The 15245-nt window shown below is 39.5% G+C and overlaps 1 protein-coding gene across 2 annotated transcripts in view; it reads right to left on the bottom strand.

Annotated features, from left to right (window-relative positions):
• The window catches only part of YTHDC2 (YTH N6-methyladenosine RNA binding protein C2), a 256373-nt gene that overhangs the window by 80057 nt on the left and 161071 nt on the right, over positions 1-15245 (bottom strand). For both annotated transcript variants that reach the window (XM_053701553.1, XM_053701552.1), the window contains exons 25-26: positions 6039-6151; positions 1244-1536 (exon numbers count right to left, since the gene is read on the bottom strand). In XM_053701553.1, coding sequence (XP_053557528.1) covers positions 1244-1536; positions 6039-6151 — 406 coding nt within the window. The remainder of the gene's footprint in view (positions 1-1243; positions 1537-6038; positions 6152-15245) is intronic.

The raw sequence follows: 15245 nt of genomic DNA, 5'->3' as shown, positions 1-15245 counted from the left end.
ATCCTTGGAGGTTGAACTTCAGCTCCACAAAGCACTGTATTAGCGAAGCGCTGTAAAGTGAGGTATACCTGTATGTATATACGCATATACATATATATTTTAAGTGATAACACAATCCCCATAGACCACAATGTAAAGGCACTTTTCAGTGCAGTTTTCTAACACCCCACATCTGCTCACTTTAACACCTGCTAACTGCTTCATGCAGTTATTTAAAAAAATAAAATAAAAGCAGTACACTTTATTTTGGGGGAAATTGGGGGACATTTATTTTATCAACCAGAGGTCTGACCTCTGGTTAATAAAGTCTTGCATAAAGTGCTACCCCAAGCTCGAGGTAGCATTAACCAGCCACTTGTAATGGTTGGTTATTTAACATGCACCTGTAAATGGGTGAATTTGCCCGTTTATGGGCACTTGTTAAATTTGCGCTCCACTTGTAATATAGCCTTAAACCAGTGGCCTTAGCCAAAAAACATTGATTGCATAATTGCAGATAAAATAATAAACCGCAAAACCCTGGTGCCACAAATTACTGCTAATAAGGAAAATTCTCAGAAACATTGCTTGGGGATAGTCTGAGCTCTGACCACCTTGTGGCAGAACAGAACTAGGAAGAGGTGGTGCCTGAGCATTACCTTTATACAGGTAACTAGGGGAGTGGGAAGTTCTGTCCACGCCTCTTGGGGGAGTGGTTTCAACTGGTATTACCAGGGAAGGCCATGTTATAACATGATTAAAGTGTTTTAAAAGGTGTGAGGGAACAAGAAAAGAGATAGAAATCCTAACTAAATTAAAAGAAAAAATATGAAAAGAAAACAAAAAACTCCAGAGTTCAGCAAAAAAATGAATTCTTGAAAAGTAAACATGTGGGGGAAGAAATTAACTTTTATACCTTATATCCTACATAGCTATATTTCTATTTAAGCCATAGTAAAAAAACATGAGCACTCATTTGATGCATAGATTCAACAGAAGTCAAGAAATATGGCATGGAATAAGAAAGAACAGGTAAAAACAGAAACAAAGAAGATCACAATAGAATTAAGGGGAACAAAACTATGAAGAAAAGTACCATTTATAAATCAGAGTTCTGTGTGACAATAAATAAAAAAAAATTCTAAACACAAATCACAGTCACCTCGTTAAATTCACAATATCCTAAATGCATTATGGTGCTTGTGTAGAGGAAAATATAGCCCTACACCAAAAAAACTCAAAACTTAAACAGAAATTTTTTTACCTTTCTGAATTGGTGGGATCATCTGTGAATTCTGCTTCTGTTGAGCTTTTGCGATTATTATTTGACCTCCATGAAGAACTCACTGTAAGTTCTTCAGAAGACATAGGCTTTGGTCTTTGTCCAATTCCAGAAGGCTGCTGTAAACCTGCACATTGTTCCTCAGTACTCAGCACAGCAATAATCGTTCTTATGGTGGCTTCATCAACTTGAGACCATGGTTTTGAAGGAGCCCTCATTCTTCTCAAAAACAAACTGTTCCACTTCTGCCTAAGTTGCAGGAGGAGACCAGCAGCCTAAAAGCAAGAGGCAGAACAGGATATGTTGTGTTTTGCATGTACATTTAGCAGTCATTTTTCTAAAGTCTACAAAGTAGAACCCTTAATGTATTTTTTTAAACCAATATCACAGACTGAGGACATTTTCAATAGGGTATGCAATAGTGCAAAAAATGTGGTTTACTTGGAAAGACTATTGTTTAGTAAATTGTTGTATGGGGTGGAGGACATTAAAGTTGCAGGACATTTTTATATATCACCTGAATGTTTATCCAAATAAAAACTTTAACAAAGTATATCTGACTCAACCAATAAAAAGTCTTACAATAAAATATCATGATGGTATGTTTAAGGGAAACAAGGTGGATAAAAAAAAGAAAGAAAAAAAATCGTATTTTTTGGTAAATTCCATTAATCCATTCACAATGTCATTCTCTCACACAGGTTTCTTTTAGATTATTTTGGGCAATTTTTCTATCTTGAAGATATTATCACATATAGGGCCAGATTATAAGTGGAGCGCAAAATATCACTTTTACTAAATCGATATTTGCGCTCCACTTTATAATACCAGCACACGCAAATGTGTGCTGGTATTACAGGTGAGGTGCAATGCAAACACAACCTTGCGTTTGCATAGCACGTAAGCATTGCACTCACGAGAGCGCACTTCCATAAGCTCCAATAGGAGCCTCATTTTCATGCCGTGAGACACAGCATGAGAACTATTGCAGTGAAGTGGGTAAGTCGCGCAGCAAATGTAAATATATATGTATATGAATAAATATATATATATCTTTATGTGTTAATATGTGTGATACAAGTGGTTATGTAGTTCTCAAAACTGTTTATTTGTGTCTGTAGAAATAACATGCCCCTTCTTCACAGCAAAAATGTTATAAAATAAACATGCAGAGTTGAGAAATAGACCATAAATGGACATTATCGTGAAAGAAAACTTTTGGGTTTCAGCTAAAGGCCCCTATTTATGAAAGGTCTTGCGGACCTGATCCGACAGTGCGGATCAGGTCCGCAAGACCTCGCTGAATGCGGAGAGCAATACGCTCTCCGTATTCAGCATTGCACCAGCAGCTCACAAGGGCTGCTGGTGCAACGCCGCCCCCTGCTGACTCGCGGCCAATCGGCCGCCAGCAGGGAGGTGTCAATCAACCCGATCGCACTCGATCGGGTTGATCTCTGGCGATTCCTGTCCGCCTGCTCAGAGCAGGTGGACAGGGTTATGGAGCAGCGGTCTTTAGACCGGTGCTTCATAACTGGTGTTTCTGGCGAGTCTGAAGACTCGCCAGAAACACGGGCCCACAAGCTCCATATGGAGCTTGTTAAATGGGCCCCAGTGCATACAATTTTCAGATTAGTTTTATTTATCAAATCTGCTCCATTCTCTTGGTATCCTTTGTTGAAAGAGTAATGCTCTACTAGGGCCTAACTGAACACATTGAGTGAGACAGTGAAAAGAAGGTAACAATAGTGCATTGTTTCTGAGCCTATATATGCAGGCCTACCAACAGTGGATATCAAGAAAACAAAGCAAATTAGATAAGTCAATTAGAAAATTGTTCAAAATTAACGAACAATGACGTACCTTGTACGTCCTCAGGGGTTTTAAATCGCTGGAAGCAATCGTGATCGCTTCCAGCAGCTTTTAGGGTATTGCAGCGATGACTCAATATTGAGGCATCATGCAACACCCTCTGGTAAGAAAAAGGAGAAACCATAGGGTGCAGTGGTGACTGTAGTTTAAACAAAAAATCTACCTGACTTAACAGGCAGGGCGGGCCGTGGACTTGATACACCACAAGAGAAAGTAATCTATCAGGTAAGCATAAATTCTGTTTTCTCTTGTAAGGTGTATCCAGTCCACGGATTCATCCTTTACTTGTGGGATACCAATACCAAAGCTTTAGGACATGGATGAAGGGAGGGAACAAGACAGGTACCTTAAACGGAAGGCACCACTGCTTGCAAAACCTCTCTCCCAAAAATAGCCTCCGAAGAAGCAAAAGTATCGAATTTGTAAAATTTTGAAAAAGTGTGCAGCGAAGACCAAGTCGCTGCCTTACAAATCTGTTCAACAGAAGCCTCATGTTTAAAAGCCCATGTGGAAGCCACTGCTCTGGTAGAATGAGCAGTAATTGTTTCAGGAGGCTGCTGTCCAGCAGTCTCATAGGCCAAACGGATGATGCTTTTCAGCCAAAAGGAAAGAGGTAGCAGTCGCTTTCTGACCCCTCCTCTTACCAGAATAGATAACAAACAGAGAAGATGTTTGTCTGAAATCCTTAGTTGCCTGTAAATAGAACTTTAAGGCACGAACCACATCAAGATTGTGTAACAGACGTTCCTTCTTCGAAGAAGGATTATGACACAGAGAGGGAACAACAATTTCCTGGTTAATATTCCTATTAGACACAACCTTAGGAAGAAAACCAGGTTTGGTACGCAAAACTACCTTATCTGCATGGAAAATCAGATAAGGTGAATCACACTGTAAGGCAGATAACTCTGAAACTCTGCGAGCAGAAGAGATAGCTACCAAAAACAAAACTTTCCAAGATAAAAGCTTAATATCTATGGAATGTAAGGGTTCAAACAGAAGCCCCTGAAGAACTGAAAGAACTAAATTTAGACTCCAAAGCGGAGCCACAGGTCTATAAACAGGCTTGATTCTGACTAAAGCCTGAGTAAACGCTTGGACGTCTGGTACTTCTGCCAGACGTTTGTGTAAAAGGATAGACAAAGCAGATATCTGTCCTTTTAAAGAACTAGCTGACAATCCTTTCTCTAATCCTTTTTGGAGAAAGGACAATATCCGAGGAATCCTAATCTTACTCCATGAGTAACCCTTGGATTCACACCAACAAAGATATTTTCGCCATATTTTATGGTAGATTTTCCTGGTGACAGGCTTTCTAGCCTGAATCAGAGTATCTATAACCGACTCAGAGAAACCACGCTTTGAAAGAATTAAGCGTTCAATCTCCAAGCAGTCAGACGCAACACCACATTCACTTTACCCTCCCGAGAGGGACCTTATTGCTTAGAGCCGGCAAAGAGAATGACTGGGGGGTGGAGCTAGAGGGGGAGCTATATGGACAGCTCTGCTGTGTGCTCTCTTTGCCACTTCCTGTTAGGAAGGAGAATATCCCACAAGTAAAGGATGAATTTGTGGACTGGATACACCTTACAAGAGAAATCTAGTGTATAATATCCCTTTAATCATTATTTTTCTCCTTCCAATAAAGTACATCTGAAAAGTTCAAATATAAAAAATGAACCTACTAAACTGGAGATAGTTCACCTCCCCATAATTTCATTAATTTTAATGATTTATCTATGCGTATCTAATGATATAGAAACAAATTAGTAATGGTCTGATATAACTGGAAAAATAATCTGACAAGTTGTTATTCTAAAAATGAAAATTATGATTTAAACCGATTTAAAATCGGTCTTTTTGACTAGGGATTTATCAAATCCACCCTGAAGGGAATATTTTCCCTCCTATTTAATAAACAGAGTCACTTTTGAACTACACTTTAGTCAGTACAGCACTAGCCGTGTTTGTTGTCTATAGAAATCCTCAAGGATCAGTCACAACAACACAAAAGAAGTGAACAAACAGAATAAACATTGTCCATCACAAAAAAACTTAATATAGTCTGTGCACATTTCCAGTATTAGGGCTACATTACGAGTGGCAAAAAAAGGTTTATTTTGGGTCTTTGCACAAGTAGGAAGTACTGTATGTATTACAGGTTAAAAGCAAACAAAAATACTCAAGTGCAATTTAATTTAACGCGTGTCGGATTAGTGCGACTTCAGAGCTCTGGTTAACTCTTACGCTCGACAAAAAAGTTGGACAAAAAGCATTTTAAAATACATTACAAAATACACTGAAAACATAGCAATACACATGGGTGAGCCAATGACACGAGGCATCTATGTGCAGCCACCAATCAGCAGCTACTGAGCCTATCTATATATGCTTTTGAGCAAAGGATATTAAAAGAATTAAACAAATTAGATAATAGAAGAAAAGTAGAAACTGGTTTAAAATTACATGCTCTTTCTAAATCATGAAAGAAAAAAAAATGTGTTTCATGTCCCTTTAATTATAATCTAGGCCTAAAATATCACCCAATTCTCATCTGAATAAAAGGTAGCACGCGGGAGTGGAATCATTCCATGAAACAATGTCCAGAGATATTTTTCTTTGCAGATGCGTGAATCACCTTGGATTATGTAATATAATTCATGCTTGCAATAAAACACAGCTTTGATCCTGAAATTATTATTTATATTGTAAGTATTCACAGGGGATTTCAAAAGATATCCTATATGGCTCTAAAAATGCATTTACAGCAAGCCAACACATAGGGATGTCTCCGAGAGTTTGGCATTCTTTCAGTGTCTTACTTGACATCTAGGTTAGCATAATTGTTAATATGGTTCTATATAATTTAGCGCTAATAAAAAAAATAAAAAAGGTGCAGGACACATACCTCAGGTTCAAGCTTAAAGTTTAGCCACTCATCTAGCTTCAGTGCTGCCAAGGTAGCGGTGCTTCTATCCTCCATCTCGCTGTCACTGCTATCGTTAGGCATACCGTCCTCTACTGTATTTAAAAAACAAATACAATAAAACATAATGTATATTAATTTATATTTTTTACCAACTGAATTAAAGCCACATTCAGGACTAAAAGAGAAAATAATGTGCCTGTCCAAGCTTTTGCATAAGAGTCCAAGTGAGCAATTATTATAACAAAATTTATGCTTACCTGATAAATGTATTTCTTTCCGGATATAGTGAGTAGTGATGTCCCGAACTGTTCGCCCGCAAACGGTTCACAGTGAACATAGCTTGTTCGCGTTTGTGGGCGAACACATGGCGATGTTCGATCCGCCCCTATGTGTCATCATTGTGGAAACTTTTACCCTTTATGTCACAGCCGCCTGACACATTAGAGCCAATCAACATCAGACACTCCCTCACAGACACTCCCAGCTACTCGGAATCCGCCATTTTAGACTCATAACGACCTTGCTTTTTTAATGAGAGGACGTGTTGTGTTGTTGCTCCTGACATTAATAGGAAAAACATAGCTAGGCTAGTGTATTTACAGTCCAGAAGGACTCCACTCATCTCTGCTGCAAGCACAGCACCCAAAAAGCCCTTTATAGGGCTATATTTCGTGCCGTTTTTTTTTTTTTTCGTTTTTTTTTTTATTAGCATTTGCCTGGCTTTCAGCTGTGTGTTTAAGGCTCACAGCATATGCTGTGACTACTGCCACCACTGATATCTACCTAACAACATTAGTTTAAATTTAACTAACCCAAAAATATAATTATTTTTCTAGTGTAATTTTTTTTCATTTTCTATTAGACCAGTGTCACACAGCATATACTCTGGTTCATTGCTCTGTGCCAGCCAGCAGCCACCAGTGTTAATATCCGTTTATAACATTTTAAATAAAAAAAATAAAAAATATTTTGCTAGTGTAATCTAATTACATTTACTATCATGCCTGTGTCTGTCAGGCTCACTCAGCATTAATATACCTCTTTTTTTTTCAGTCTTTTGGTTAATTGGTCTGTGCCAGGCAGCCACCCAGCACTCATATCTATTTTTCTTTCAACTTAATTTTAATATAAAAAAAAAAAAAGTTTAAATTTGTTTACTAGTGTAATCAAATCTAATTTTCTATCCGGCCTGTGTGTTTTGCTGACATAGAGAGCCTACTGTGTTTACTTGCTGCCCTCCCTAGTCTATGAGCCACGATTCATATGTGTTTAACCTTTTTTTAATTCCCCCCCCCCCAAAAATAATTTCAATCATTTTTCTAGTGTAATCTAATAGTATTTTCTATCAGGCATGTGTGTATCCGACATACAGAGCCTACTGTTTTTAATAGCTGCCCTTCCAAGGCTATCAGCCACGACTCATATGTATGTGCTTAACCTTTTTCTTAAAATTTCCAAAAAAAAGTCTTTAAATCATTATGCTAGTGTAATCTAATTGTATTTTCTATCAGACCTGTGTCTAACTGTCTATCTGACTTACACAGCATACTGTTGTTATAATTGCTGCCCTACGTAGCAGCCAGCCAGTGCGACCACTCATAGAGTCATATGTGCATTGCACTTCTTAACATAATTTTAATATTAAAATCTAAAATTTTCAAATATTTTGCTAGTGTAATGTAACTTAATTTTCTATCAGTCCTGTGTTTTTGTCACTTACACAGCATACTGTGTTAAATTGCTGCCCTACCTACTATCCACGACTCATATCTGCCAGCCTGTCTGCCAGGCCCAAGTAGCCAATTAGTGGCACCAATCACAATTCTTGTAACAGTAATAAAAAAATAAAAAAATCATATTTTTTTGGACTGCAAATATTCAGTCTCCTAGTGCCATTGAATTTCATTTACCTCCTGCCTGCCACTGCCAGCCTTTTGTGCCAGGCCGTCTAGCCAACTATTTACACCAATCATAATTGCTGTCACAGTCAGACAGTATAGTTATTAATTTAAACAATTGACCAAAATGATCTCTAGGTTTGTAAAATCAAATGCTGTACCTGTACTCTATTGTTCAAAAGGATGCCATACGTCCTCTTTCCTGCTGGTGTTTTTTTTGAGGGTCCAGGACCCTCTTATAAAAAGGAGAAAGAGGTGTACTGGGTGTCCATCGAATCATTTTTTTTATTCAAATTTCCATTTGCAAAAAATTATCTATGGGTTTCTAAAATAAATGCCTTTCCTGTACTCTATTGTTCAAAAGTATGCCATATGTCCTCTTTCCTGCTGGTGTTTTTTTTGAGGGTCCAGGACCCTCTTATAAAAATGCCTAAGGAGAAAGAGGTGTACTGGCTGTCCATCGAATCATTTTTTTGATTCAAATTTCCATTTAAAAAAAAATTTCTATGGGTTTCTAAAATCAATGCCTTTCCTGTACTCTATTGTTCAAAAGTATGCCATATGTCCTCTTTCCTGCTGGTTTTTTGTTTGAGGGTCCTGGACCCTCATATAAAAAGGCCTTATGGATAATGAATTGTACTGGGTGTCCATCCAATAATTTTTTTTAATTAAAATTCACGGTTGCAAAAAATTATCCCCGGGTTTCTAAAATCAATGCCTTTCCTATAATCTTTTTTTCACAAAGGATGCCATATGTCCTCTTTCCTACTGCTGGTTTTGTTGAGTGTCCTGGAGCCTCTGCTAAAAAGGCCTAAGGATAAAGAAGTGTAATGGGTGTCTATTCAATGTTTTTTTAGATTTCCCGGTTGTAACAAATTTTTTCTGTCTTTCAAAAATCAATGCCTTTCCTGTAATCTATTTTTCAAAAGGATGCCATATGTCCTATTTCATGCTGTTCTTTCTGTTGAGGCTCCGGGACACTCTTATAAAAAGGACTAAGGATAAAGAAGTGTACTGGGTGTCCAATCAATGTTTTTTTTCTATTTCCCGGGTCATATAACTGATCTCTGTGTTTCTAAAATCAATGCCTTTACTGTAATCTTTTATTCAAAAGGATGACAAATCTCCTCTTTCATGCTGTTGTTTCGGTTGAGGCTCCGGGACCCTCGTATTAAAAAGGCCTGAGCATAAATAAGTGTCACGGGTGTCTAATCAATGTTTTTTTCTAATTTCACGGTTGCAAATAATGATCTGTGGGTTTCTAAAATCAACGCTTTTACTGTATTCTTTTATTCAAAAGGATGACATATCTCCTCTTTCATGCTGTTGTTTCGGTTGAGGCTCCGGGACCCTCGTATTAAAAAGGCCTGAGGATAAATAAGTGTCACGGATGTGTAATCAATGTTTTTTTCTATTTCACGGTTGCAAATAATGATCAGTGGGTTTCTAAAATCAATGCCTTTACTGTAATCTTTTATTCAAAAGGATGACATATCTCCTCTTTCATGCTGTTGTTTCGGTTGAGGGAGGCTCCGGGACCCTCGTATTAAAAAGGCCTGAGCATAAATAAGTGTCACGGGTGTCTAATCAATGTTTTTTTTCTAATTTCACGGTTGCAAATAATGATCTGTGGGTTTCTAAAATCAATGCCTTTCCTGTAATCTATTATTCAAAAGGATGACATATCTCCTCTTTCATGCTGTTGTTTCGTTTGAGGCTCCGGGACCCTCGTATTAAAAAGGCCTGAGGATAAATAATTGTGTAACGGGTATCTAATGAATTTTTTTTTTTATTTCACGGGTCATATAAATGATCTCTGGGATTCTAAAATCAATGCCTTTCCTGTAATCTATTATTCAAAAGGATGACAGTACTACCAAAATACAGCCAATGAAGGGCCTTAGGAAGACTGAGCCAAGGTTGGATTGTAGTATTTGGTTAGGCTAATCATGATGGCCATGTAGAACACCACCACCGAGAGTCCTGGAAGTAACAGGGATGATGAGATGAAAGAGCTAAGAGTAGTAGAACTTGAAACAACAGAGTTAGCCATGGGTGTTAGTGCAAAACCGCTTGGCTTTTTTTTGGCTTTGGGTGCGGCTATTCATGCAGGCCATATAGAGCTGACAACATTCGGTGTCGTATCAGCTATTAAACTAATAAGAACAGTACTACCAAAATACAGCCAATGAAGGGCCTTAGGAAGACTGGGCCAAGGTTGGATTGTAGTATTTGGTTAGGCTAATCATGATGGCCATGTAGACCACCACCACCGAGAGTCCTGGAAGTAACAGGGATGATGAGATGAAAGAGCTAAGAATAGTAGAACTTAAAACAACAGAGTTAGCCATGGGTGTTAGTGCAAAACCGCTTGGCTTTTTTTTGGCTTTGGGTGCGGCTATTCATGCAGGCCATATAGAGCTGACAACATTCGGTGTCGTATCAGCTATTAAACTAATAAGAACAGTACTACCAAAATACAGCCAATGAAGGGCCTTAGGAAGACTGAGCCAAGGTTGGATTGTAGTATTTGGTTAGGCTAATCATGATGGCCATGTAGACCACCACCACCGAGAGTCCTGGAAGTAATAGGGATGAGATGAAAGAGCTAAGAATAGTAGAACTTGAAACAACAGAGTTTGCCATGGGTGTTAGTGCAAAACCGCTTGGCTTTTTTTTGGCTTTGGGTGCGGCTATTCATGCAGGCCATATAGAGCTGACAACATTCGGTGTCGTATCAGCTAATAAACTAATAAGAACAGTACTACCAAAATACAGCCAATGAAGGGCCTTAGGAAGACTGGGCCAAGGTTGGATTGTAGTATTTGGTTAGGCTAATCATGATGGCCATGTAGACCACCACCACCGAGAGTCCTGGAAGTAACAGGGATGATGAGATGAAAGAGCTAAGAATAGTAGAACTTGAAACAACAGAGTTAGCCATGGGTGTTAGTGCAAAACCGCTTGGCTTTTTTTTGGCTTTGGGTGCGGCTATTCATGCAGGCCATATAGAGCTGACAACATTCGGTGTCGTATCAGCTATTAAACTAATAAGAACAGTACTACCAAAATACAGCCAATGAAGGGCCTTAGGAAGACTGAGCCAAGGTTGGATTGTAGTATTTGGTTAGGCTAATCATGATGGCCATGTAGACCACCACCACAGAGAGTCCTGGAAGTAACAGGGATGAGATGAAAGAGCTAAGAATAGTAGAACTTGAAACAACAGAGTTAGCCATGGGTGTTAGTGCAAAACCGCTTGGCTTTTTTTTGGCTTTGGGTGCGGCTATTCATGCAGGCCATATAGAGCTGACAACATTCGGTGTCGTATCAGCTAATAAACTAATAAGAACAGTACTACCAAAATACAGCCAATGAAGGGCCTTAGGAAGACTGGGCCAAGGTTGGATTGTAGTATTTGGTTAGGCTAATCATGATGGCCATGTAGACCACCACCACCGAGAGTCCTGGAAGTAACAGGGATGAGATGAAAGAGCTAAGAATAGTAGAACTTGAAACAACAGAGTTAGCCATGGGTGTTAGTGCAAAACCGCTTGGCTTTTTTTTTTGGCTTTGGGTGCGGCTATTCATGCAGGCCATATAGAGCTGACAACATTCGGTGTTGTATCAGCTATTAAACTAATAAGAACAGTACTACCAAAATACAGCCAATGAAGGGCCTTAGGAAGACTGAGCCAAGGTTGGATTGTAGTATTTGGTTAGGCTAATCATGATGGCCATGTAGACCACCACCACAGAGAGTCCTGGAAGTAACAGGGATGAGATGAAAGAGCCAAGAATAGTAGAACTTGAAACAACAGAGTTAGCCATGGGTGTTAGTGCAAAACCGCTTGGCTTTTTTTTGGCTTTGGGTGCGGCTATTCATGCAGGCCATATAAAGCTGACAACATTCGGTGTTGTATCAGCTATTAAACTAATAAGAACAGTACTACCAAAATACAGCCAATGAAGGGCCTTAGGAAGACTGAGCCAAGGTTGGATTGTAGTATTTGGTTAGGCTAATCATGATGGCCATGTAGACCACCACCACCGAGAGTCCTGGAAGTAACAGGGATGAGATGAAAGAGCTAAGAATAGTAGAACTTGAAACAACAAAGTTAGCCATGGGTGTTAGTGCAAAACCGCTTGGCTTTGGGTGCGGCTATTCATGCAGGCCATATAGAGCTGACAACATTCAGTGTTGTATCAGCTATTAAACTAATAAGAACAGTACTACCAAAATATAGCCAATGAAGGGCCTTAGGAAGACTGAGCCAAGGTTGGATTGTAGTATTTGGTTAGGCTAATCATGATGGCCATGTAGACCACCACCACCGAGAGTCCTGGAAGTAACAGGGATGATGAGATGAAAGTGCTAAGAATAGTACTACTTGAAACAACAGAGTTAGCCATGGGTGTTAATCCTAGATGGATTGGATTTATTTTTGTATTGGGTGCGGCTAATCATGCAGGCCATATAGAGCTGACAACATTCGGTGTCGTATCAGCTAATAAACTAATAAGAACAGTACTACCAAAATACAGCCAATGAAGGGCCTTAGGAAGACTGGGCCAAGGTTGGATTGTAGTATTTGGTTAGGCTAATCATGATGGCCATGTAGACCACCACCACCGAGAGTCCTGGAAGTAACAGGGATGAGATGAAAGAGCTAAGAATAGTAGAACTTGAAACAACAGAGTTAGCCATGGGTGTTAGTGCAAAACCGCTTGGCTTTTTTTTGGCTTTGGGTGCGGCTATTCATGCAGGCCATATAGAGCTGACAACATTCGGTGTCGTATCAGCTAATAAACTAATAAGAACAGTACTACCAAAATACAGCCAATGAAGGGCCTTAGGAAGACTGGGCCAAGGTTGGATTGTAGTATTTGGTTAGGCTAATCATGATGGCCATGTAGACCACCACCACCGAGAGTCCTGGAAGTAACAGGGATGAGATGAAAGAGCTAAGAATAGTAGAACTTGAAACAACAGAGTTAGCCATGGGTGTTAGTGCAAAACCGCTTGGCTTTTTTTTTTGGCTTTGGGTGCGGCTATTCATGCAGGCCATATAGAGCTGACAACATTCGGTGTTGTATCAGCTATTAAACTAATAAGAACAGTACTACCAAAATACAGCCAATGAAGGGCCTTAGGAAGACTGAGCCAAGGTTGGATTGTAGTATTTGGTTAGGCTAATCATGATGGCCATGTAGACCACCACCACCACCGAGAGTCCTGGAAGTAACAGGGATGAGATGAAAGAGCTAAGAATAGTAGAACTTGAAACAACAGAGTTAGCCATGGGTGTTAGTGCAAAACCGCTTGGCTTTTTTTTGGCTTTGGGTGCGGCTATTCATGCAGGCCATATAGAGCTGACAACATTCGGTATCGTATCAGCTATTAAACTAATAAGAACAGTACTACCAAAATATAGCCAATGAAGGGCCTTAGGAAGACTGAGCCAAGGTTGGATTGTAGTATTTGGTTAGGCTAATCATGATGGCCATGTAGACCACCACCACCGAGAGTCCTGGAAGTAACAGGGATGATGAGATGAAAGTGCTAAGAATAGTACTACTTGAAACAACAGAGTTAGCCATGGGTGTTAATCCTAGACGGCTTGGATTTATTTTTGTATTGGGTGCGGCTAATCATGCAGGCCATATAGAGCTGCCACCATTCGGTGTTGTATCAGCTATAAAAATAAGAACTGTACTATCAAAATACAGACAATGAAGGGCCTATGAAGACTGAGCAAAGGTTGGATTGTAGTATTTTGTTCGGCTAATCATGATGGCCATGTAGACCGCCCGTAACAGGGATGAAAGTGCTAAGAATAGTACTAATTGAAACAACCGAGTTAGCCATGGGTGTTAATCTAAGACCACTCGGCTTTTTTTTGGGTTTGGGTGCAGCTAATCATGAAGGCCAGATAGACCTGCCACCATTTGGTGTTGTAACAGGTATGAAAATGCAAAGAACAGTACTACTTAACACAACCTACTTACCATGGGTCCCAGAACATATGTTTGGTTGTTATATTTTGTAAGGGTAATCATGCAGGCCATATAGACCTCCACCGATAGGGTGAGTATGAGTAACAGCTATTAAAATGTGAAGGACATTACTAATTAACACAACATAGTTACCATGGGTCGCAGACCAAGAGCAGATGTCTTATTATTATATTTTGTATGGGTAATCATCCAGGCCGTATAGACCTCACCAAATAGGGGGAGTTACAGAGATTAAAGTGCTAAGAATGGTAGTACTTAAAACACAACCTCGTTAAAATAGGTAGCAGACCACATGTCTTATTATTATAATTTTTCAGGGTAATCTGGCAGGCCATATAGAACTCCCCCGATAAGGGGGGGGGGACAGGGATTAAAGTGCTAAGAAAAGTACTAATTAACACAAGCTAGTTGGGTCCAAGAACGCATGTTTGATTATTAGAATTGATTAGGGTAATTATATATCTAACAAATCTATCTATTTCTCTTCTATCGATTCTATCTAACTATCAATCTATGTATATCTATCTATCCTATCTATCACTATCAATCTATCTTCTGTCCGGGATGTTTTGAGACAGCCACTTTGGGAATGTTAGTTGATTTAGACCCATTATGGCTTAAAAGCAGACTCTGCATCAACTATGTAATTTTCCATGGGAGTTTTGCCAGGGATCCCCCTCCAGCATGCAACAGTCCAGGTGTTAGTACCCTTGAAACAACTTTTCCATCACTATTGTGGCCAGAAAGAGTCCTTGTAGGTTTTAACCCTTTAAGGACACAGCTTTCTGTTTGCTCAATTGTTTTATGACGGAAAAATTCCGTCATATGTCCTTAAGAGGTTAAAGTTCGCCTGCCTATTGAATTCAATGGCGGTTCGCGCATTCGCGAACAATACCGGAAGTTCGAGTCCGCCGTTCGCGAACCGAAAATTTTAGGTTCGCGACATCACTAATAGTGAGTCCACGGCATCCTCAATTACTGTTGGGAATATCACTCCTGGCCAGCAGGAAGAGGCAAAGAGCACCACAGCCAAGCTGTTAAGTATCACTCCTCTTCCCACAAACCGCAGTCAATCGACCGAAGGCAAATGGAGAAAAAAAGGAGTAACACAAGGTTTAGAGGTGCCTGAGGTTTAGTAAAAAAATAACTGTCTAAAATAAAGGGCGGGGCCGTGGACTCCGTGGAGCCATATCCGGAAAGAAGGAAATGTATCAGGTAAGCATACATTTTGTTTTTTTTCCTAAGATATGGTAAGTCCACAGCGTCGTTA

This window comes from Bombina bombina, chromosome 2 (genome assembly GCF_027579735.1).
Source record: "Bombina bombina isolate aBomBom1 chromosome 2, aBomBom1.pri, whole genome shotgun sequence".
NCBI lineage: Eukaryota > Metazoa > Chordata > Amphibia > Anura > Bombinatoridae > Bombina > Bombina bombina.
This window is presented reverse-complemented; position numbering and strand designations above follow the sequence as displayed.